This window comes from Aotus nancymaae, unplaced genomic scaffold (assembly GCF_030222135.1).
Source record: "Aotus nancymaae isolate 86718 unplaced genomic scaffold, 86718_ANA_hifiasm-v0.15.2.pri h1tg000011l, whole genome shotgun sequence".
NCBI lineage: Eukaryota > Metazoa > Chordata > Mammalia > Primates > Aotidae > Aotus > Aotus nancymaae.
The window spans coordinates 20786377-20811651 of record NW_026988422.1 but is presented as its reverse complement, the minus strand read 5'-3'; the positions used below and the strand labels follow the sequence as shown (position 1 = coordinate 20811651).

Here is a 25275-nt window from a genome sequence, read left to right as displayed (position 1 = left end):
TACTAAGTAGCATAATACAGAGAATCATTTAAGAATTCAGAGAACAAGATAGTGACTGTGGACGATGTCAAGTAGGAGGTAGGTGGCTCTTGTGCCTCAGTTGAAGAGAGCTTTTGTATTGCTGCTAGGGGTGAGAGAAGGCAAAAAAGGAAAGAAGAGGGCTATGAGTGAATAGAGACCCTGGAGCCAGTAATCTGCTTGTAAATGGGTCTCAGTTCAGAATGGGTTGGATTATTTAAGTTTTATATCTTTTAACCCCAAATTAACATTCTTTTCTCCATCTGACCTTTCTCTGAAAGGTCTTCTACTTTGCTAAAAAGAAGATTCAAGGAAGCAAAAACTCAAAGCCTTACTTTCCCAAATGTAGAATGATCTGAAGAGAGTCAGAATACTTAGACATTTTTATTTGCACATATTTTATTTTCAAGTAAAATAAGGCCTTGAGGAAAGCACTAAGGCCTTTTAGAATTGGATGGATAAGGTCAAACTCTCATGGGTTCACCATTTGCTATTTCACCGTGGGCAAATTTAACATTCTTCCTATTACCTATAATATGGGAACAGTACTATCTACCTCATGGGGATGGAGCTAAGCATTGTGTGTGGTCTGGAATGACTGAATACATGGGAGTTTAAAAATGACTTATAATTGAAACAAATAATTGAAGTAATTATATGTGATAACCTAAAAATTAATTTGTAGTAAAGATTATAGTTTACCTTGGCTGGGCATGGTGGCTCATGCCTGTAATCCCAGCACTTTGGGAGGCCAGGGTGGGCGGATCACCTGAGGTCAGGAGTTTGAGACCAGCCTGGCCAACATGGTAAAACCCCGTCTCTACTAAAAATACAAAAATTAGTTGGGCATGGTGGTGGGCGCCTGTAATCCCAGCTATTTGGGAAGCTGAGGCAGGAGACTTGCTTGAATCTGGGAAGCAGAGGTTATAGTGACTGAGATTGTGCCACTGCACTCCAGCTTGAGTAACAAGAGTGAGATTCCACCTCAAAAAACAAAATAAAATAATGTAGTTTACCTTGTATACTTTGGCAGTTTTCTCTATTTAACTCTTTACAGTTGTCATTAAAAAAAAAAATTCTTTCTTCCTTTAGGAGACAAGGATGGCAGCAAGGTAACCACAGTGGTGGCAACTCCTGGGCAGGGTCCAGACAGGCCGCAAGAAGTCAGCTATACAGACACTAAAGTGATTGGAAATGGATCATTTGGTGTGGTATATCAAGCCAAACTTTGTGATTCGGGAGAACTGGTTGCCATCAAGAAAGTATTGCAGGACAAGAGATTTAAGGTAAAACCTCCAGTATTTAATGTATTTTGTTGCTGTCGTAATACAGGTACCGTGATTATTTTTTTGGTTGCTTCTTTTTGCTTCAGATTTCTTCTATTGTGTGCATTTTTGTTGAGCTCAAACATTATAGTGACTTTAATTATTTCTAGTCATGTATTTTGTAGGATAAAATTCACTGAAGATTGCAGTATTACTTTTGTAATCATTATGAATGATATGTATATTTATAATCCTGTGAAAAGTAAGTTAAAATTTCTTCTTAATTTATACTTTAAAAAGTGACCTGTCCCCACCCATTTACTGTTTGGTGTAGACCAGAGGAACACTGCCTGTAGCATATAAGCATTTGATACAGTTGACTGTGCTTCTTTTCTTGAAAAAAAATTTTTAATCCATGATGCAACTTCTGTTAGTCTGTTTTTGTGTCTCTATAAAGGAATAGCTGATACTGAGTAGTTTATAAAGAAAAGAGGTTTAATTGGCTCTCAATTCTGCAGGCTGTACAGAAAGTGTGGTACAGACATCTGCTTCTAGTAATGGTCTGAGGAAGCTTCTAATCATGGGCGGAACATGAAGGACGAGCGGGTGCATCACATGGCGAGAGCTGAGCCAGAGAGTGAAGGGGGAGATCCAGACTTTTATTATTATTATTACTCTTGTTATTATTTTGTAGAAATGGGGTTTTGCCATGTTGTGCAAGCTGGTCTCGAGCTCCTGAGCTCAGGCAGTTCACCTGTCTCAGCCTCCCAAAGTGCTGGGATTACAGGCATGAACTACCATGCCTGTTCCCAGATTCTCTTAAACAACCAGATCTCCTGTGAACTAACTAAGCAGGAACCCACTCATCACCAAAGGGATGGTGCCAAACCATTCATGAGGGATTCACCCCCATGATCCAATACCTCCTACCAGGTTCCATTTCCAACATTGGTGGTTACATTTCAACATGAGGTTTGGAAAGGGATAAACATCCAAACCATATTATAACAGTATCCATTTTTCTCATAACTATTTTTTTTGGTATCTTCCTTTTTTTTCCCTTGTCCTTCTGCCTTTAGACACTGGCAATCCCAAAGTTCAGTTCTTGCCATTTATTTTCATTTTTTGTACCTCATTAGGGGAGCCTATGCATGGAAGCTCAGATGTCATCTCTATGTTGTGGTATAGCAGAGAGATTCAGAAGACACTGGCTGTAATTAAGCCTCTGCCACTATGCAGCATTGCTCACTTTCCTACTCCTCCCACCTCTGCAACATTTTACTGATTGCCTCCTATGTGCTAAGACCTATGTTAAACATGAAGGGCTATAACAATAAGAAGTGATCACTGCTCTGGTATAACACACTTTGTAGTGTCCATCTGTTGTAAATGTCTAGAACATTCTAAAGAGTTTTTAAAAATTCAGTAGTTTTTGTTTCCAATTCTCACCAAATACTAGTCTCATGTTGTCAAATGCCCACTGGATCTTGATAGCTGAATGTTGTACTGTTATCCCAAATTGGCAAGCCATCTTATGTAACCATGACTAAACTTTTTGAAATTTATTTTTTATTTTTTGAGACAGAGTCTCACTCTGTTGCCCAGGCTGGAGTACAATGGTGCCATCTCAGCTTATTGCAACCTCCACCTCCCAGGTTCAAGCGATTCTCCTGCCTCAGCCACCTTCTTAAGTAGCTGGGGCAGAATCCAGTAGCTAGGATTACAGGCATGTGCCACCATGCTCAGCTAATTTTTGTATTTTTAGTAGAGATGGGGTTTCACCATATTGATCAGGCTGGTCTCAACTCCTGACCCCGTGATCCACCCGTCTCAGCCTCCCAAAGTGCTGGGGCATGAGTCACTGTGCCCGTCCCGTGACTTAACTTTTAAGACTCAATGGAAATCTTTCCTTCTGGTTCCCAGAACTTTGGATTTGCTTTTTCCTTTTAATGGTTTTATCATTCACTGTTACCCAGACTGTTCCATTTGCTCATCCCTAATATCCAGTCATTGTTAAACTTGATTTTCTTTTTACCTCATACTCCCTAGTTGCTGTGGCTCTTTTTCTTTCTCTTTAGTACTATTCTAGTCAGATTCTGTCGTTATTTGGCTTAATCACTTACAAACAAAAAAGACTACCTTAGTCTTCTCCTTTCTAATCTCTTCTGCATACTAAGACTAGAATACTCCCAAAGTTCTCATTGGTCATGTTGTTTTTCTCCTGCTTATAAATCTTCCATGGTTCTTCATAGTCTAGAAAGTAAAACCTGCCTAGTTTACTCGTGTACTCAGAAACTTCCGTAGTCTTCCCTTTTCTCCAAATACTCAACTTTCCAAACTTTTTATGTCACTGTCCTTGAAATGTGTTCTTCTCTATGCCCACTGTGCTTTTATTCAGCTTTTCTATTACTCCCATTCTCCTGCTATCTAAATTCTGTGCATTTATGAAAACTCAGGTCAAATTCTTCCTGTATGAAACTTCCCAGATGATTCCAATCAGCCATGTAGATCTTGCTGTTCTAAATTCCTTGAGCCCTTATTGTCCACAAACTAGGAAATTCCATATTTTTTTATCACAGGGTCTCCATTTAAAAAATATTTGTCTCCTAAATACCCACACATTCCGTTTTTGATTAGTAGTTAATGATGATAGCAAATACTTATCCTTATTATATGTATTTTTTTTACATGAGTTTACATAATTCTTACCATTAGTACTGTGTGATTGATATTGTTGTTATTTGGATAAGGAAACCTGAGTACAAAGAGATTTTAAATTAGCTTGTCCAGGGTCACACAGTTGGCAGGTGGATGAATGGGCAAGAATTCGAATCTAGACAGATTCTCCAGTGCCTTACTACATTTTATCCTCACTGTGTTAAACCCCTTTACCCCTTGTGTCTTTCTTTCACAGTATTCATCCTCTTTCTATATCGTAGTATCGGATTCTCACAGCATCATGCCTTTTTCTATCAAAGTATTTAAACCACACCCTTTTTCTCCCTCTCAAGAAAGAAAGACTAGTTTTATTTCATTCTCTAACGGTTGCATTATATTTTATTGTGTAGATATGCCTCAGTTAGCCATTGTTCAATTGATAGCTACTGAAGATGTTTTTCCCTACCAACATTGTATTTATTTAGTGTATCAGAATACAGTTTTTAAAAGTAGAATTCTAGGGTTGAAGAGTAGGAGGGCACTTTTTTTATTTTTATTTTTTGAGATGGAGTTTCACTCTTTTTACCCAGGCTGGAGTGCAATGGCGCGATCTCGGCTCACCTCAACCTCTGCCTCCTGGGTTCAGGCAATTCTCCTGCCTCAGCCTCCTGAGTAGCTGGGATTACAGGCACGCGCCACCATGCCTAGCTAATTTTTTGTATTTTTAGTAGAGACGGGGTTTCACCATGTTGACCAGGATGGTCTCGATCTCTTGACCTTGTGATCCACCTGCCTCGGCCTCCCAAAGTGCTGGGATTACAGGCGTGAGCCACCGCACCCGGCAGGAGAGCACTTTAAATCTTGATACAGGGTGCCTTCTGGTCAGATTTCATGCATTTAAATGTACATTATTTGAATATGAGTAATGGCCATTTGCTGTGTAGTCTTTAGATATTAGGGGTATTTTTATGTTTTTTCAATTCTGTTGGTGGAAAATCATTTTTCTTTTTTCTTTCTTTTTTGTTTTAAATTTTTTGTAGAGATGCATCTCACTACATTGCCCAGGTTGGTCTCGAGTTCCTGGCCTAAGTTGATTCGGGATCATGGTCTGAATCACCATGCCTAGCCCTGAAAAATTATTTTAATTTACAACATCATTTTACATGCCATTACTCTTTTTACCCCTTTTAGAGTATACGTCTTCCTTACTCAGTTGTTAACACCCGTTTGTTAAGGATTATGTTAGTTATATATTGTTATATAACACATTACCCACAAAACTTAATGGTGTAAAGCAACAAAGATTTTATTATCTCAGTGCTTCTGTGCATTGGAACTTCAGGCATGGCTTAGCTAGGAACCTCTGGCCCAGGGCCTCTCACCAGACTGTAATCCAGGCGTCAGCCAGGGCTGCAGTTTCATCTGAAGGTTTGTTTGAAGGAGGAAATATCTGTCCCCAAGCATACCATATGATTGTTGGCAGACTTTGGTCCCTTGACACATGGGCCTGTCCACTGGGCTTTTCAAGGTCTTAACCATTTAGCTTCCCACATGGCAAGGGATCCAGTGGAAAAATAGTAAGCCCAAGACAGAAACCACAATTTTTTTCTAACCTAATATTGGAAGGGTGAGGTGATTAAACAAGAGTGTGAATACCAGAAGGCAGGTATAATTTAGGGCCATCCTAGAAGCTGCCTCCACAAGAATATGAACCATCTATCATCATCTCAAAGAGAGAAAAAATAATTTCAGTTTGTGTTGACTTTGCTTGTGATACTTTTGCTCTTCAGATGTTGATTTGGGCTTTGGTATAATGCTGAGAAAGGTCCTGTTCTATCTTGCTTATAAATCATTGCTTTTTCCACTAGGAATTTTATTTTCACATATTTCTTTAATCTTTTTGGTGTTATATTTTGGGACATAGTGTGAAGTAGTGATATAAGTTAACCTTTCCCCAAGTAGTAGGTCATTTGTCTCAGAAATCATTTTTATAAACTTTATCCTTTTCCCACTGATGGGCAAATGCCATTTTAAAAACCGTATTACATTACCATATATACATGAGATTTTCTTCTGGGTTTCCTTTTCTTTTCCACTGACTTGTCCATTTTGGCTTCTCTAATGATAAGAACTAACAGCATATTTTGAGTGTTTCTTGTTTTATCTCTTAAAAAATCCGTGTATCCTCACGCCTATAATCCCAGCACTTTGGGAGGCCGAGGCGGGTGGATCATGAGGTCAAGAGATCGAGACCATCCTGGTCAACAAAGTGAAACCCCGTCTGTACTAAAAATACAAAAATTAGCTGGGCGTGGTGGTGCGTGCCTGTAGTCCCAGCTACTCGGGAGGCTGAGGCAGGAGAATTGCCTGAACCCAGGAGGTGGAGGTTGTGGTGAGCCAAGATCGCGCCATTGCACTCCAGCCTGGGTAACAAGAGTGAAACTCCATCTCAAAAAAAAAAAAAAAAAAAAAAAAAAAATCCGTCTATCAAATATCATCAGCCTATGATGTTTTTCCTGCAACCCCAACAAAACAAAAACAAACTTTACATTTTGATTAAAATTGTTTTAAATTTGTAGAGTAGTTGGGCAGAATGTGTAAATTTATAATATCCAGTCTTCCCATCCAGAAATGTGATAATTCTCTCCATTTAATCCAGTTTTTGATACAAAACTTTATAGTTACTTATGTAGGTTTTAAACTTATTTTATCTAGATTCATTTAGTACTAATTTTTTTTTTGTTCTTATGCATGGGACTTAAAAGTAGTATTTTCACTTTACTTACTGCTAATATTTAAAGAAAGTTGAGTTAGTAATCTTTTATATTTCAGTTTACTGAACTCCTATCATTACAGTTGATTGCCTTTGTTTTTATAAGCACCATTTCAATTACAAGTAATAAGTTTGCATTTTTCTTCCTTTTCTTATTTTTTTAAATTTCATTGAGCAGGACCTGAGAAAAATGGTTAAATAATGGTAACAGTGGTAACTCTTTATTGTCTTTTTTTTAGATTTAATGGACTGCTCATACTGCAGTGTTTCTTAAATCTTTTAAATGAATTTTTTTCTTTTTAGGACTGGGAGGTCTAAATAGAGACATTTAATTTAGTATGTGTAGTGAGGAAGAAGTCTTCCTCCATGTAAATATATTTTGTTTTAACCATTTGAACACTGCCTCCTCCATTTTTTTTGAACTTGGGGCATCTTCTAGATGCATTTAATGTGCTGATGCTCTTTATTAGGGTACTTTGCTATGTTGCTTTTCTAATTTTCTAGCTTACCTAGAAACCTGAGTTTAAAATGTTGCTCATGAGCTGGAGTGTTTTTGTTGTTTTGTTTCTATTCTTAGATGAACAGTTTTTATTATGATTAGACATTGATTTTCATAAAAGTTTTATGGTTTTTTCCTTTTACCTAAATGTAATATATCTTATAAATATGATAATATTCGATCAGTTTGCTTTCTAATATAGCCTGTTTGCTCCAGCTATTTTATGTATTTGTTCTTTTATTTTTTGTTTTTCTCAGTCAGACTTCTTCAGTGTTGTGTGAATCAAATGAGTATTATGAGGACATTTTCTAAGTTTTAAAACTCCTTATAACTAAGCTGTTTGTTTTTATTCTTAAGGTTCTAAGTTACTACATACTGCTATTTGTGTGATATTTTTTTCCCCTTATTTTACTTCCTCTTCAATATGGTAATCCTATTATCAGGCACCTAATTATTAGTATTTTATATAGCCATTTAAGTCATTTCTGAAAAATCTATTTGCTGATAAAACTGACAACTTGAAAGAAATAGTAATCTTTATTTGTGGTATGTGTAGCACTGTTCTTTGGGTCATGTAAGTTTGTATTTTTCAAGTGGTGGCCAAAACTAGGTGGAAGAAAAGGGAAGGACAGCTACAAGTTGAATAGGAAAAGTGTTACATTTCCAGTACAGCTGTAAGAAAGTAACAGCATAGCAATGGGAGTCCTCAAACCAAAGTTACCAAGTCGGAGAAGCTCAGTTTTTCCTGGGAAAAGGTCTCCATTAAGTATGCCTACCGTTCTCAGTTATAGAGGCTGGGAAGCTATGCCAGGAGAACGGATTTGATAGGTCAGCAGCTGGAACCGTTGCTAATAATGTTCCTTGCAGTGAGAAACCTGAGAGGCAGGTTTTCATGTTTGCCATACAAAGTTTCTTAAGGATACAGACTGTTTTATGCTACTTTTATACTTCCCCAGGTGCCTAGGTAGGGTGATAGATAAAATACATTTTTAAAAATTTAATGGAATTTTCAGGGACTTTGCAAAGATTGATGTGGAAGAGCTGTATGGATTTTGCTGTTACAAATTATATGTAGTTTTATTGCCTCCTTGATTATTGCACCGAGAAAAAAATGGAGGCATGATATTTGTGGTCTTGAATTTCTTCTTTCTGGCTTTCAGTGTCTTAAATGGCTTGAGAGAAAGAGAAATAAAACTTGATATAAGGCATAATGTGCTTTTTATGTTTTCTCACTTTTTTGTTTTTTGAGTTTACAATTATTTCATGTTTATACTGTTTCAAATTCCCATATATCTGAGGTAAGGTCAAAAGCAGTATTGAATATCAAGAGTTAAAGTTACCCTTTTGACTAGTTTTACTGAAACCTTTCCTTTTTTTTTTTTTTTTTTTGTGAGTAGTCAGCTACTTCATGTATTTATTTATAACAACCTTATTGAGATACAATTAATGTGATGTATATTTACCCTTCTAAAGGGTATAACTCATTGGTTTTAGTGTAGTCACAGAGTTAGGCAACTGTCACCACTTAATTCCAGAATATTTTCATCTCAAAAGGAAACTCTGTAACCATTAGCAGTCACTCTGTATTCTTTCCTTCCCCCAGGCCCTGGAAACTACTAATCTATTACCTGTCAATGGATTTGCCCCCATCCAGGACGTTTCAAAAAATTGAATCACAGAATGTATGGTCTTTTGTGTCTGGCTTCTTTCACTTAGAATAATATTTTTGAAGTTAATTCCTGTTGTAGCATGTCTCAGTACTTCATTTCTTTTATGGCTGAATAATATTCCCTTGTATGGACATTCCACACATGGTTTATCTGTTCATCAACTGATGAACATTTAGGTTATTTCTACTTTTTGGCTGTTATGAATGATGCTACTATGAATATTTGTGTACAAGTTTATATGGGGAAATAGGTTTTCATTTCTCTTGAGTATATTTCTAGGAATGGAATCACAGGGCCGTAAAGTGACTCAGTGATTAACATTTTGAAGAAATATTAACCTGTTTTCTAAAGCAGCTGTACCATTTTGTAATGCCACAGCAATGTATGAGCATTGCAATTTTTTTGCAACTTTGATCACACTTGTTATTATCTAGTTTTTTATTATACCCATCCTTGTGGGTGTGAAATGGTATCTCATTGTCATCTTAATTTGCATTTTCTGCTGTTCTGCATCTTTTCATGTGCTTATTGGTGGTTTTCATGTCTTCTTGGGGAGAAATGCCTGTTGAAATCCTTTGACCATTAAATTTAAAAAAAATTTTTCTAGTTAAAAACATTATTAGACTTTTATTTTTTGAACAGTTCTAGTTTTACAGAAAAGTGAGTGAAAGTACAGAGAATTCCCATGTATACACTAATTCCAACTCCATCTCCCAAGTTTCCAATATTACTGATGTCTTGCCTTAGTGTAGTACATTTGTTACAATCAGTAAGCCAATATTTATACATTATTATTAACTAAAGTTCAGATTTTGCCTTATGGTTCACTGTTTGTGTTGTACAGTATATGGGTTTTGACAGTTGTATGGGGATATGTATCTACCATTATAGTATCATACAAAATACTGCACTAAAAATTTCCTGAACTATATCTATTCATTTTTCCCTTCCCCCAAACACTTGATAACCATTGATCTTTTTACTATTTCCATAGTTTTGCCTTTTCTTGGAATCATACAGTATATTAACCTTTTCATTTTTGCTTTTTTTGTTTAGAAATATGAATTTAAGGTGCCTGCATAACTTTCTGTGTCATGATAGCTCATTTCTTTTTCGTTTGTTTGTTTTTCGAGATGGGGTTTTGCGCTTGTCATCCAGGCTGGAGTTCAATGGCATGATCTTGGCTCACTGCAACTTCCACCTCCCAGGTTCAAGTGATTCTCCTGCCTCAGCCTCCCAAGTAGCTGATATTACAGGTGTGCGCCACCATGCCTGGCTAATTTTTGTATTTTTAGTAGAGATGGGCTGAGGCGGGCGGATCACCAGAGGTCAGGAGTTTGAGACCAGCCTGGCCAGCATGGTGGAACCCCATTTCTACTAAAAATACAAAACAAATTAGCCAGACGTGGTAGTGGGTGCCTGTAGTCCCAGCTACTTGGGAGGCTGAGGCTGGAGAATCTCTTGAACCTGAGAGGCAGAGGTTGTAGTGAATCGAGAATGCACCATTGCACAGCCTGGGTGGCTGAGCGAGACTCCATCTCAAAAAACAAACAAACAAAAAAAGATAGTTACAGTTTCAACAGGATTTAGTGGATCTATAGATCAATTTTGGGAATATTGCCATCTTAACAGTATTAAGTCTTCCAGTCCATGATTATGTATTGTCTTTTCCTTTATTTACATCTTTCTATGAGGTTTTAGAGTTTTGAGTATATAAGTCTTTCATTCATTTGGTTAAATTTATTCCTAAGTATTCTTTTTGATGCTTCTATATTTGGATTTTTTTTTCCTCTTAAGTTCTTTTGCAGTATGTTCTTTGCTAGCACTTCATTATTTTGACATCTCTTCAGTATGTAATGTTAAACTCTGCCCTGAGTTTATTTTTATATTAGGATGGGTTACATTTTGTAAGAATCACCCTAAGATAAAATATCTAACTATCTAGAGAATGGTGGTAAAATAATAGCTATTCCTGAACTCTGGGGTTTAATTTCTGTTTTTCTGTAAATTATTTCAAAAGGACTTTGCTGTTAACTGCCAGCCGGTTTCTTGGTTTCTTAATGTGCTTGGTGGTTATAACATCTGAAGGTACTTGTCTGTGCCTCTTTCCTACAGTACTAGTTTCTTATTTTCCTAATCCTCCTAACTTACTGAATAGAGAGATCCTTATGAAATTGGAGAAGTCATTTCACCTCTTTAAATTTGTTTCTTCTTGGTAAGATGTGGGATGAAATATTTAATATTCATTGTAAGGTTTTTTAGACTCAAGTGAGAGTACTCACATAAATAGCTTTTTTAATCTGTGAAGAAATATTCAAGTATCAGGGTTCCTTTCTCTTCAAACTAGACTTTACCTTTCTTAGCTTGGGATAATCTATTGAGATTTATCTGAAGAAGCTATTTCACCTCACCTTTCTGTTAAAAAACCTCCACTGACTTTTTGGATTACAAGATCAAGTGTGAACTAAGGCTAGTCAAGTCAGTTTGTAGATACTATGTGCAAAAGACTACATTAGATGTTATGTAGGTTACAAAGAGGCATATGACACAGTCTGTGCAATCCAGGAGTTTATAGTCCATGTGAAATATTAAGCAGATCATCTAGTTTGGTGCCAGTTGTGGGAGTTCATGATTTATATGATGGAGTATCTTCCTTTAGATTCCCCTGAAAATTGTGCTTACATGAAATCTGAGAGAACCCACATGATTTATAAACATAGTAACTGTGATAGATAACAACCAAACAATGTCTAGGGCTTTATTGAGGAGAGTGTTTATCTAGTCACTAACCGTGTACTACCCAACTCTTAGTAATGGCTCTATATATTTTTTCTTTTTTTTAAATTTTTGGCAGACACTGTATATGAGGTATAGATTTTCAGTCCTTTGAACACTTAATAAATGAAAATTCATCTGAAGAGAATATTAAAACATTGCATTTTGACCTGAATCTTCACAAAGGTAGATGGAAAGTGTTTTCAATGAATTTGGACCACAATTGGTACAAAAATAATTCAAAATGTTAAATTATTTCATCTCTCTATAAGATTGTTACAATTTGATAAGTATTCTTTTTCAGTGTCATCAGAAAAAGAAAGCATAGATTGGGCATGGTAGCTGATGCCTGTAATCCAAGCACTTTGGGAGGCTAAGGCGGGAGGATTCCTTGAGCCCAGGAGTTCAAGACTAGCCTGGCTAACATGTGTCTTTTATAAAGACCTTGTCTCTATAAAAATTAAAAAAAAAAAAAGTCGGACATGTTGGCTCACACCTGTAATCTCAGCACTTTGGGAGGCTTAGGTGGGTGGATCACTTGAGGTCAGGAGTTCAAGACCAGTCTGGCGAACATGGTGAAACCTTGTTTCTACTTAAAAAAATATATATATACAAAGTTAGTTGAGCATGGTATCGGGCACCTGTAATCCCAGCTACTCGGGAGGCTGAGGCAGGAGAATCCCTTGAACCCAGGTGGTGGAGATTGCAGTGAGCTGAGATCATGCCCCTGCACTCCAGCCTGGGCAACAGAGTGAGACTCTGCTTCAAAAAAAAAAAAAAAAAAAACTAAAAAATGAAAACATAATATTACAAAAACCTGTAATTTAATTTCATTTGGCTTTTGATTTGTTTGCCATGTTAAAAATGAGCTTTTAGACCTGCCTTTGCTAGCTTTATTGAGGTATAATTGGTATATTTTAAACTGTGTATAATTAATGTGTACAGTTTAATGCATTTGGACATATGTGTGTATTCATCTTACCATCACCAGAGCCAAGATAATAAACATATATCTGTCACCTCCAAAAGTTTCATTATGCCCCTTTCTTACTGTTTTTCATTTTTTTGAGAGGGGAGGCAAGAACACTTGACATGACATCTACTCTCTTAGCAAATTTTCACAAGTACACCTTGTTAATTATAGGCACTATGTTGGACAGCATATATGTGTAACTTACTTACCTTGTATAACTGTAACTTTATACCATTGAAAAACAACTCTCCGTATCTCCCCCCATCTCCTACTGTTGTCTACTTATATAACTTCGATTCCTTGTTATAAAAAATAATGCGGTATCTCTCCTTCTGTGACTAACTTATTTTGCTTAGCATGATATTTTCCAGGTTCATCTGTGTTGTCACAAGTGGTAAGATTTCCTTCTTTTTAAAAAACTTGTAATATTTATTCTATTGTATGTATATACCACATTTTTCTTATTGATTCATCTGGGGTTGCTTTTACATCTTGGCTATTGTGAATAATGCTGCAATGAATATGGGAATGCAGATATCTTTTTGAGATCCTAATTTCAATTCTTTTGGATGTTTACACAGAAGTGGGATTGTTGGATCATATGGTAAGACTGTCTTAAATTTTTAAAGGAGCCTCCATACCGCTTTCCATAACAGCTGCACTATTTTACATCCTCACCAGCAGTGTATAAGGGTTCCAGTTTTTCCACAACCTTGCCAACACTTGTAATCTGTAATTTTTTAAATGATCATCCTAACAGGTGCAAGATATCTCATTGTGGTTTTGACTTGCATTTCTCTGGTGATTAGCAATGTTGACCCTTTTTGCATATGCCTGTTGGTCTTATGTATGTCTTCTTTGTCTATTCCAATCATTTGCTTATTTTTTATTCATCTCCTTTTTTGCTGTTGAATTGTAGGAGTTTGTTACTTTTTTTTTTTAATTAGCCCCTTGTCAGACATTTGGTTTGCGAATATTTTCTTCCATTCCGTAGGTTGCCTTCTTACTCTATTGATTGTTTCATTTTTTTTTTATTGTTTCCTTTACTGTGTAGAAGCTTTTTAGTTTGATATAGTCCCACTTGTCTATTTTTGGCTTTTGTTGCTTGTTATCCAAGAAATTACTGACAAGACCAGTGTCAAAAAGGTTTTCTCTGATGATTTCTTCAAAGGGTTGTATGTTTTCAGATCTTAGGTTTAAATCTTTAATCCATTTTAAGTTAATTTTTGTGTATGGTGTAAGATAAGGGTCCAGTTTTATTCTTTTGGAGATGGGTATCCAGTTTTTCTAATACTGTTTATTGAAAAAACTGTCCTTTCCACATTGTGAATTATTGGCATGTTTGTTGAAGATCCACTGACTGTATTTCTGGATTATCTGCTCTATTCCATTAATCCATATGTTTTTTTCTTTTTGTGTGTGTGTGCATGCGTATGTGTGTGTGTATGTTTGTGAGGGAGAAAACTCTGGGTAGAGTCTTACTCTGTTGCCTAGGCTGGAGTGCAGTGGCATAATTTCAGCTTACCGCAATCTCTGCCTTCCAGGCTCCCACCTCAGCCTTCCAAGTAGCTAGGATTCATAGATCTGTTTTTATGCTTCTATCATACTGTTTTGATTACTGTAGTTTTATAAAATATTTTGAAATAAGGGGATGTGATGCCTCCAATGTTGTTGTACTTGCTCAAAATTGCTTTGAATGTTTGAAGTCTTTTGTGATTACATGTAAGTTTTAAGATTAAAATAAATTATGTAAAAAATGTCTTTGGGATTTTGATAGGGGTTGCACTGAATCTATAGATGGCTTTCAATAATATGGACATTTTAACAATATTCATCTGTGAACACAGGATGTTTTCCATCTGTTTGTATCTGCTTTAATTTCTTTCATTAGTGTTTTATAGTTTTTAGTGTACAAGTTTTTCACCTCCTTGATTAAGATAATTCCTAAGTATTCTGTTTGCTGCTATTGTAAATGTGATTGCTTTCTTAAACTTTTTTTGGATAGTTTGTTGTTGGTGGATAGCAGGGGTCCCCAACCCTCAGGGTGCAGACCGGTGTGGTCCATGGCCTGTTAGGAACCAGGCCGCACAGCAATAGGTGAACCCCGGGCCAGTGAGTGTTATTGCCTGAGCTCTGCCTCCTGTCAGATCAGCAGCAGCATTAGATTCTCACAGGAACATGAACCCTATTGTGAACTGTGCATTTGAGGGGTCTAGGTTTCACACTCCTTATGAGGTGAAATAGTCATCCTGAAACCTTTCCACCAGCCCCCCACCGGTCTGTGGAAAAATAGTCTTCCATGAAACTGGTCCCTTGTGCCAAAAAGGTTGGGGACTGCTGGTGTGTAGAATTACAACCAATTTTCTAAATGATTTTGTGTCCTGCAACTTGACTGAATTTATTAATTCTAATGGGTGTGTGTGTGTGTGTGTGTGTGTGTGTGTGTGTATAGTCTAGGATTTTCTACCTATTTCACATGCAACTAAATAATTTCCTTTTTTTTTTTTTTCCCAATTTAGATGCCTTTTATTTCTTTTTCTTGCCTAGTTTCTCTGGCTAGGACTTACATACAGTACCATGTTGAATAGTTGGCAAGAGTGGGCATCTTTGCCTAGTTTGTAATCTTAGAGGAAAAGTTTTCTTTTTCTCCATTGTGTTTAATGTTATTTATGGGCTTTTCATTTACAGATGCTCCATGACTTAAAATTAAGTTACGTCCAGATGAACTCATTGCAAGTTAAAAATGTCATTAAGTCAAAAATAGATTTAATGCACTTTATCTGTAGAACATTATAGCTTAGCCTAGCATATCTTAAACGTGCTCAGAACACTTATGTTGGCCTACAGGTAGACAAAATCATATAACACATAGCCTCTTTTCTAAAGTGTTGAATATCTCAGGTAATTTATTGAATACTGTATGGGTGCTCATCATTAATGTACACGGCTGAAAGCACCATTGTAAAGTTGAAAATTTTTCAGTTGAACTGTCAAGTCAGTGATTGTATAACTTTTATTTTGTTGAGGTAATTTCCTTCTATATCTAATTTGTTGATGGTTTTTGTAATGAAAGGGTGGTGAATTCTGTTAAGTGCTTTTTCCTTTTTCCTTTTTTTCTTTTTTTTTGGAAGACAAAGTCTTGCTCTGTTGCCTAGGCTGAGTGCCGTGGCTCAATCTCAACTCACTGCAACTTCCACCTCCTGGGTTATACTGAATATTATGGTAGTGACACTTCTTATAATGAAATGTATTGATATGTATTGACGTATCTCTTTTTGTCAGTAGGGGTGTTATTTTATATCAGCAGTGTAAATCTGTGTTCAACAGTTGACTATTGAGTTGATATGGGCTGGGCATTGTTCTTGATTCTAAGCATATAACAATAAACAAAACAGACAACAAAACTATGTCATTTTAAAGCTTATATTGTAGTGGGGAGAAATGGACAATAGATAAATAAGTATGCAAAATAGAATATATTAGATTGTTACTCTGGAGAAGATTGAGGTAAAGAAGTGGGGATGAGGAATGCTGAGAGTGAATGTTGAGGTTGCAATTTTAAATAGTGTGAGAATCTAGCATTTGAGGAAATACCTGAAGTATATGAGGGGGGCTAGATATTCAGATATCTATGCAATTGTAAGACAAAATAAAGAAATCCCACATGGGTAACACTCTTTACCCACTTTCCCTAAATGATCATATCTTGCAAAATTATAGTACATTATCACAATTGGGATATTGGCATTGATAGAATCCATCGATTTTATTCAGATTTCCTCAGATTCTCTTGTACTACTTTGGCGAGCTGTATGTGTATGTGTTTAGTTCTTTTTTTTAATTACATGTGTAGGTTTGTGTATAGACCATGATAGTCAAGATACAGAACATCACAAGTATCTTCTTACTGCCCTTTTATAACCACTTGACTTCTCTCCCTGTCATTCCTCTACTCCTGACAACCAGTATAATCCCTAGCAATAACCACTAATCTGTTTACCATTTCCAAACTTTTTTTCTTTCAAGAATATTATATAAATGAAATCATATCCAGTTTGTAACCTTTTGGGTTGGCTTTTTTCCTTTCTTTTTCTATTTTATTTTAGCATAGGTTTCTGGGGATTTAATTGTGTTGTTGCATGTATCAATAATTGTTTCTTTTTTATTGCTGAGTAGTATTCCATGGTATTAATATACCGTAGTTTGTTTATTCACACAGTAAGTGACATCTGGGAGCTAGTCTAAATAAAGCTGCTTTGAACATTCACGTGCAGGTTTTAGTGTGGACATAAACTTCTATTTCTTTGAAACATATCCTTAAGAGTGCGATTGCTGGGATCCTGGGTAAATTTTGAAGGTTCACCCAACAGGATTTCTTGACAGATTAATGTGAGGTCAAGCCAGGCGCAGTGTCTCATGCCTGTAATCCTAGCACTTTGGGAGCAATAATTGTTATTGCTAATAATAGCTCTTTGGAATGCCCAGGTTGGAGGATCGTTTGAGGTCAGGAGTTCAAGAGACCAGCCTGGCCAACATGGTGAATCCATGTCTCTACTAAAAATACAAAAAAAAATTTAACAGGGCATGGTGCTGCCCATGTGTAATCCCAGCTACTCAGGAGGCTGAGGCAGGAGAATCACTTGAATCTGGGAGACAGGTGAACTCATTGCAAGTTAAAAATGTCATTAAGTCAAGAATACATTTAATGCACTTTATCTGTAGAACATTATAGCTTAGCCTAGCGTATCTTAAATGTGCTCAGAACCCATATATTGGGCTACAGGTAGACAAAATCATATAACACGTAGCCTCTTTTCTAAAGTGTTGAATATCTCAGGTAATTTATTGAATACTATGTAGGTGCTCATCATTAATGTACACAGCTGAAATCACCATTGTAAAGTTGAAAATTTTTCAGTTGAACCGTCAAGTCAGTGATTGTATAACTTTTATTTTGTTGAGGTAATTTCCTTCTATATCTAATTTGTTGATGGTTTTTGTAATGAAAAGGTGGTTTTGTTTTTACAACTACAGTTTGTTGATATTATATAAAATGTTACTTTTCCAAAGTAGTTTATAGAAATCAAATATATTGTAGTTACCATACAGTCACAGATACACACTCACAAACCTTGCTTAACCAACATACTAAAAGTGTTTTAAGAACATCTTTCTGTATTACTCATAGAGTTCTCAGAGCAGGTTACTTTGTCTTTAACAAAATAATTTCCCAGCTTCTGTAATTTCTTCTACTTTCCAACTTGGTGTTATTTTCCAAACTATGGGTACCAGCACAAAGTCTTTGTTATCCTTTGCTTTCACAGAATTCACTGTGATCAGAAATAGTGATCACTTAAAGTAAGCACTGCAATATTACCTCTTTTCCAACTTTTTCACTGGCCAAGGGGATAGTTCAACTTGCTTCCAAAAGTTTAACCCTCATTCTGTTCTTACCAAAGTCCTTTTGCTATCTCTTTACTTCTTATCAACTTCACTTATCAAAATGACTTAATTTTCCTCCCTGCAATAAATAAACTCTCAGAGGACTGCATAAGCACTTAAGGAACATAGATGTCTTAAAAAAAAAAAAGAGTATATAGATTTTCTTGAGAAGTGAAGACAGATGCTTTAAAAAAAGAAGAAAATTCTTAAAAGTGCATTCCCTTTATCTTATTAATGCTTTCCTGATATAACTAATGATACTCAATGACCATATCTTGGGCTGAGTATTGCTACTGGTGTCATTTTCTTTTAGCTCAAGGTACTCGTTCAAGTATTTTTTATAAGACAAGTCAACTTTAAGATGTTCTTCATCTTTTTTTTTTTTTTAGTTTGAGGATGTCTTTATTCTTCCTTTCTTGTTTGAAGAATACTTTTGCAGTAAATCCAATTCTTAGTTGACAGTGTTTTTGTTTTTTGTTGTAGCTTCCAGCTTTTCCTGATCAGTCAGCCATTAATTGTATTGTTTTTCCCATGTATGTGATGAGTCATTTCTTTTTTTTTTTTTGGAGACGGAGTTTCGCTCTTGTTACCCAGGCTGACGTGCAATGGCGCAATCTTGGCTCACCGCAACCTCCGCCTCCTGGGTTCAGGCAATTCTCCTGCCTCTGCCTCCTGAGTAGCTGGGATTACAGGCACGCGCCACCATGCCCAGCTAATTTTTTGTATTTTTAGTAGAGACGGGGTTTCACCATGTTGACCAGGATGGTCTCGATCTCTTGACCTCATGATCCACCTGCCTCGGCCTCCCAAAGTGCTGGGATTACAGGCGTGAGCCACCGCGCCCGGCCCCGTGATGAGTCATTTCTATTACTCCTCTCATGTTTTTTTCTTGGTGGCTTCAGACTGTTTAAATGTGATACGTTTAGATGTTGATCCCTGTGTTTATCATATTTGGGGTTCATTGAGCTTCATGGTTTGATAGATTGGAGGTTTTCATCAAATTTGGGAAATTTTCAGCCATTGTTTCTTCTAACATTATTTTCTCCTTTCTCTTTTTCCGGTTAGTTCTGCCTTTACACATATGTTGATATGTGTGATTTTATCCCAGAGGTCTCTGAAGAGAGGCTCTGTTTGTTTTTCTGCAATGTTTTTCCCTCTTTGTTCCTTCTGTTGGACAATTTCTATTTCTTTCTTTTGAGTTCACAGATTTTTTAAATGCCATCTCAGATACTCTCTTGAGCACATAGCAGATCTCATTTTTGTTATGATGTGCTTCAACTCAGTTAATTCTCATGTTTTATAAGTTAACATTTCTTTATTGAGATTCTCTATTTGTTGTGAAATTGTCATATCTTTTTAATTTTTAAAATATGGTTTCTTTTAATTTTTCGAGCTTAATTATAAATTATAATAGCTGTTTTGTATTCTTTATCTGCTAAATCCAACAGCTGTGTCCACCCAGAATTTCTGTTGACTGCTTTTTTTTAAGAATCTGGGTATAGGTCAACTTTTCCTGTAGTTTGCATATCTCACAATTTTTTTTAATTGGACATACTGTATATATTGTAGCATCGCTAGGTTCTGAATTTTTTTTTTTTTTTTTTTTGAGACAGGGTCTGGCCTCTGTTGCCCGGGCTGGAGTGCAGTGCTATGATCTCAGCTTACTGCAGCCTCCACCTCTTGGGCTAAAACCATCCTCTCAACTTCAACTTCCTGAGTAGCTGGGACTACAGGTGCACGGCATGACACCCAGCTAATTGTATTTTTTTATAGAGACGAATTTTCGGCCATGTTGCCCAGGCTAGCCGAACTCCTAGGCTCAAGCGATCAGCCTCAGCCTTCCAAAGAGCTGGGATTACAGATAAGAGTCACCACGCCTGGCCTGATTTTTTTTTTTTAAACCTCCTGAAAGTGATTGTTTTGTGTTTGGTGGTTTTTTATGTTGTTGTTTTTGTTTTGTTTTTAAATAACTAACCTGTATGTAGTCTGTAGAACCTTTCCCCTCAACAGGTAGAAGCCCTAGAATTCTGCATTAAAATTTTAATTCTAATTTTCATTTTTTAAGCCTGATTTCCTAGGATCAGCCCTTTGTATAGCCTCATGGTCAGCCAGTTATTGCTTAGAGATTGTGCTTAAACATCTTGAATTTTTAAAACTTTCACTGTGGTTTGTTTTGTTGTTGTTGTTGTTGTTGTTTTTTTGTTTTTTTTGTTTTTTTTTGAGATGGAGTTTCACTCTTGTTGCCCAGGCTGGAGTGCAGTGGCATAATCTCGACTCACTGCAACCTCCGAGTCCTGCATTCAAGCGATTCTCCTGCCTCAGCCTCCTGAGTAGCTGAGATTACAGGTATGCACACCATGCCCTCCTACTTTTGTATTTTTAGTAGAGACGAGGTTTCACCATGTTGGTCAGGCAGGTCTCGAACTCCTGACCTCAGGTGATCCATCTGCCTTGGCCTCCCAAAGTGCTGGGATTACCAATGTCATGGTGCCCAGCCACTTTCAGTATTTTTTGATGATTCTATATGTGAGTTGGGAAACATATTCAAAATTCTGACAGTTTTCAAATTAGCCTTGGCTTTTACTTTCTCTGGACTCTCTTGAGTCTCCCTCCCCCTCATATGTGCACAGCCTGTCAGACAGGTATGTGTGGGAGCTAATTTAGGTCCTCTGTGCCTCTCTCATTTCCAGTCCCCTTATTAAATTTCTGGATATCTCTCTAGTCTGTCATTTTCCCCAACTGGGACCACATTCTCATTTTAGCAGAGCTTTGGACCTTTCCCCTTTGTATCCTTTAAATTTGCTATTTTTATTGCCAGTACCACTGGGCATGAGTTTTTGCTCTTTATCCTAAATGACTGTAGCCCTCTGGTTTTCACTGCCAATGCTGCCCTGGGAAAACTGCCTCACTGACTGAGTTGGGTGGTGGTAGAGGGATGGTAGCATCCCTTGGCAAAGAAAGCCACTCTCCTCTACTGTTCTGTCAAATCTAAGCAGCTTTTAAAGAATAAATGCTTCTGAATTTGTTATAACCTTTGATCAGTTTCCAGAGCCCTTAAGTGATTGTTTTCTTCAGTGTAGTTCAGTTTTATAAGTATTTTCGGGGAGTGGATTTGCTACTCTCATCATTCTCCTGTACCTGGAAATCACTCCTCAAACTTGCCAACCCCTTAGGACCTTGTGTCCCCTATACCACCTTTAATTCAGTCTACTCAGTTTTTTTCACCATTGTTCTACTGAAACCATTCTTGTAAGAGTCACCAACATCTTGGCATTTGTCATAGCAATTGTCATTTTCCTTTTTTAATCTAGCCATTATGCCAAGCCCACAACTGAGTTTTTACATTTGCAGTTCCCTGTAACCACAGTGCTCTTCCCTAGATCTTCACATGGTTCTTACCTTTATATCATTCAGGTTGATGTTCATATCTTAACCTCCTTCATAAGGTTTTCTCTGGCTTCCTTACCTAAAATACAGAAATTTCTAAAGTAACACAATAGGAACAGAAGAGTAAATGTAGATGACTATTTAGGTCCTTATACTTCATTTAATGCATCTTTCAGTAGCTTTTGACATAAATGATCACACATTTTTCTAAAAATTTTTTCTTGGCTTCTAAAATAACATTCTTTCTTGTTCTTCCTTCTTTATTAACTACTCCACTGTGTCGTCTATTTTTCGTTTCGTGATTTTTTTTCTGTATGAACTTCTTCCTTAGGTGATATTATTAGGTACTCTTGCTTTAAATCTTCTTAATCTAGATGACTTCCAAATGCATTTTTCCAGCCTTAGCTTCTACCCTGACCTCACGTGAATGTCTAAGGATTTCAAATTTAATATATAAAAACCAGAATTCTTGATCTACCTTTTCCTTCAAATTTATTCTCTTAAATTTTTAGAATGTCTTTTTTTTTTTTTTTTTTTTGAGGCAGTGTCTCTCTCTGTCACCCAGGCTGGAGTGCAGTGGCGAGATCTCAGCTCACTGCAACCTCCACCTCCTGGGTTTGAGTGATAGTGCTTTTCTGAAAGGTAAATCTGATTGTATCACTTGAGGTCAAAACCTTCATTAGCTTCCCTTTACATTTAGAGTGAAATTCAGTTTCTTACCGTGTTTGATGAAGGTTTATATGATCTTGCGCCTGCCTACCTCTATGAACATAACTCCTACCTTTCTCTCCCCTTACTCAGAAAGATGCAGCCATATTATCTTTCTGCCTATTTCTTGAGTATGCCAAGCCCACCACTAGGTTTTCATTTTTAGTTCCCTATAACCACAGTGCTCTTTCCTCAGATCTTCAGATGGTTCTTACCTTCATATCATTCAGGTTTGTGTTCATATCTTACCTGCTTCATGAGATTTTCTTTAACTTCCTTATCTAAAATAAGACAGTTTTAAAGCAACACAATAGGAACAGAAGAGTAAATGTAGATGAATACGTAGGTCCTTGTTCTTGCTTTACTTATGCATTCTTTTTGATCAAAAGTATTATGCCTAATCTTATACAACTTCTGTTATCTGGGAACTTAATACTTCTCTGTTACCTTGGTTAATGAGTCTGGAAAAATAACTTATTTTAACATAGTTGGCTATGTTGAAAAAAATCAGTCCTAATAGCTGTATGTTATGGGAGGAATGATTGATTCACTAGCAGTTCTTCCTCAAAGCCAACTACCTACATGTAAACTAACAAAATATAGACGCTGGGCACTGTGGCTAATGCCTGTAATCCCAGCACTTTGGGAGGCCAAGATGGGTGGATTACCTGAGGTCAGGAGTTCGAGACCAGCCTGGCCAACATGGTGAAACCCTGTCTCTACTAAAAATACAAAAAATCCCACAAAAATTAGCTGGGCATGGCGGTGGGTGCCTGTAATCCCAGCTACTTGGGAGACTGAGGCAGGAGAAGAGCTTGAACCAGGAGGCGGAGGTTGCAATGAGCTGAGATTGCGCCATTGCATTCCAGCCTGGGCAACAAGAGCGAAACTCTTATCTCAAAAACAATCAAACAAACAAAAAACTATAGAAATACTTCCAGAAATAGCTTCAATTTGGAACGGAAATGGACACAGTTTTGAAGTTGATAGTTTTCTGTGTTCCTCTCTCTGTACTAGTCAATGCTTAAGAGTCTTTTGTCAGTTATTAAAGTAATTGTACTATATTTTCTTAGTTTCTGTTTCCATTACTTTTACTAACAAGTAATGGAATGAAAGATTGATATCTTATAAAAGGATTTTAAATATCATTGTACACATAAGCCCAGCTCTGAAAGGTCAGTTTAAAAGAACATTCACTTCTGTTCTCATTTTCTAGGAACTAGAGGCCATTCTACTCTTCCTACTGTAGGATAGCTATCTTTATCTGGCTCTTTGGTTCCGATCCTTCTTGGCCTCTTTTCTAATCATAAAACCATTCCTTTCTAGATTCTTAGGTATATACTTTATGTTTTATAGCTCTTCTAAATCATTACTTTCACTAAAGCTTAATTTTTTGGGCTACAAAGCTGGCTTTTTGGTGTTGTTTCTATGTGTTATATAATTTGTCCTTCATTAACTGGATTTCTGATAGCCAGTTATATTGTTGGACTATAATAACTTCTTTAATGTACAGTCTAGACAGATTTACTGCTGTAAAATCTGTGGTACTAAGAAATCATCATATTATTTAGTGATTTCTTTTTTTTGAAGAATGAACATAACTTTGAAACTTCCCAAAGGGAAAATAGTGTTGAATGGTCTACAAATCTATCAGGACTGTATAATTTGTTTTTTTTTTTTTTGAGACTGAGTTTCGCTCTACATTATTTTAACTTTTTCTAAAATTTAGCAGCTGAGCTCCTTTCAGGGAGTTAATGCTGAGGTTTTTTTTTCACTGCACCTTAGAAAACAGATTGTTTCGAGATATTCGTGGTAAAGTACCTGTTTTTACAATTTTGAATTCATTGAAGACTGTTATTTTTGTGAAATACAATACTAATTAATTGCTAGAAAGTTGAAATTTTTAAAAATATAAAATATGGGTCCTAATTACTATCATATTCATAGATACCAATTTATTCTGTCATTGTTATAAAAATTCTAAACACTCCATATCTGTGTTTTTCTTATTGGAGAGCAATATCAGATATTTCATGGACTAGTAACAAATATTTTACAGATCAGAACCAGTCTACAGAGCACACTTTTTAGTAGCATATCTAAAGCCTGCTAATTTTAGTGCTTAATGTTATTTCAGAAGCATCTTGTTCAATATGATGAATAGCTGTTACCTTTAAAAATATATTTTTATTTGTTTCTTTTTCAGAACCGAGAACTCCAGATCATGAGAAAGCTAGATCACTGTAACATAGTCCGATTGCGTTATTTCTTCTACTCCAGTGGTGAGAAGGTAGGTTTGATACTGTGTACTGAATATTGTGTATTGAATATTGTGTGTGTGCTGAATATTGTGATAATATTGTGATAATATTCAGTACACACACAATGAGTGTGTACTGAATAAGTGTGTACTGAATATTATGATAAATTCATTATTTTTCTAGAAATGAATCCTCCCATCCCCCCATAAGACAGTTTTGCAATGGAATGGAAAAATTCCAAAACTAGGCCCTAGCAATATTCAGCCCAAAATACGGTCATTGAATATCATTAGTTATATCAGGAAAGCATTAATAAGATAAAGGGAATGCACTTTTAAGAATTTTCTTCTTTTTTAAAGCATCTGTCTTCACTTCTCAAGAAAATCTGTATACTTTTTTTTTTTTTAAGACATCTGTGTTCCTTAAGTGCTTATGCAGTCCTCTGATAGTTTATTTATTGCAGGGAGGAAAATTAAGTCATTTTGTTAAGTGAAGTTGATAAGAGGTAAAGCAATAGGTTAAACCTACCAAAGTTCTCTCGCTATCTCTTTACCTTTTATCAACTTCACTTTGTTTGGTTGAACATTTGGAAGCAAGTTGAACCATCCTTGGGCAGTGAAAAAGTTGGAAAAGATGTAATATTGCAGTGCTTACTTTAGGTGATCACTGATCACATTGAATTCTTTGAAAATTTGTTTTCAAAGAAGGATAGAGACTTTGTGGATAAAGAAGACTTCCTGCTGTTAGTAACTCCCCCTAATTGCTTTCTGTTCAGAAGACAACAGTAATCAATGAAGTTGGAAGCAAAGAAAATAAATTTTTTCTGCTTTACCTTGGTGTCTTTAT

The 25275-nt window shown here is 36.3% G+C and overlaps 1 protein-coding gene across 2 annotated transcripts in view; it reads left to right on the top strand.

The window, feature by feature from the left end:
• Positions 1–25275, top strand: part of GSK3B (glycogen synthase kinase 3 beta) — a 224182-nt gene that overhangs the window by 81304 nt on the left and 117603 nt on the right. For both annotated transcript variants that reach the window (XM_012463925.2, XM_012463924.2), the window contains exons 2-3: positions 1111–1304; positions 24375–24458. In XM_012463925.2, coding sequence (XP_012319348.1) covers positions 1111–1304; positions 24375–24458 — 278 coding nt within the window. The remainder of the gene's footprint in view (positions 1–1110; positions 1305–24374; positions 24459–25275) is intronic.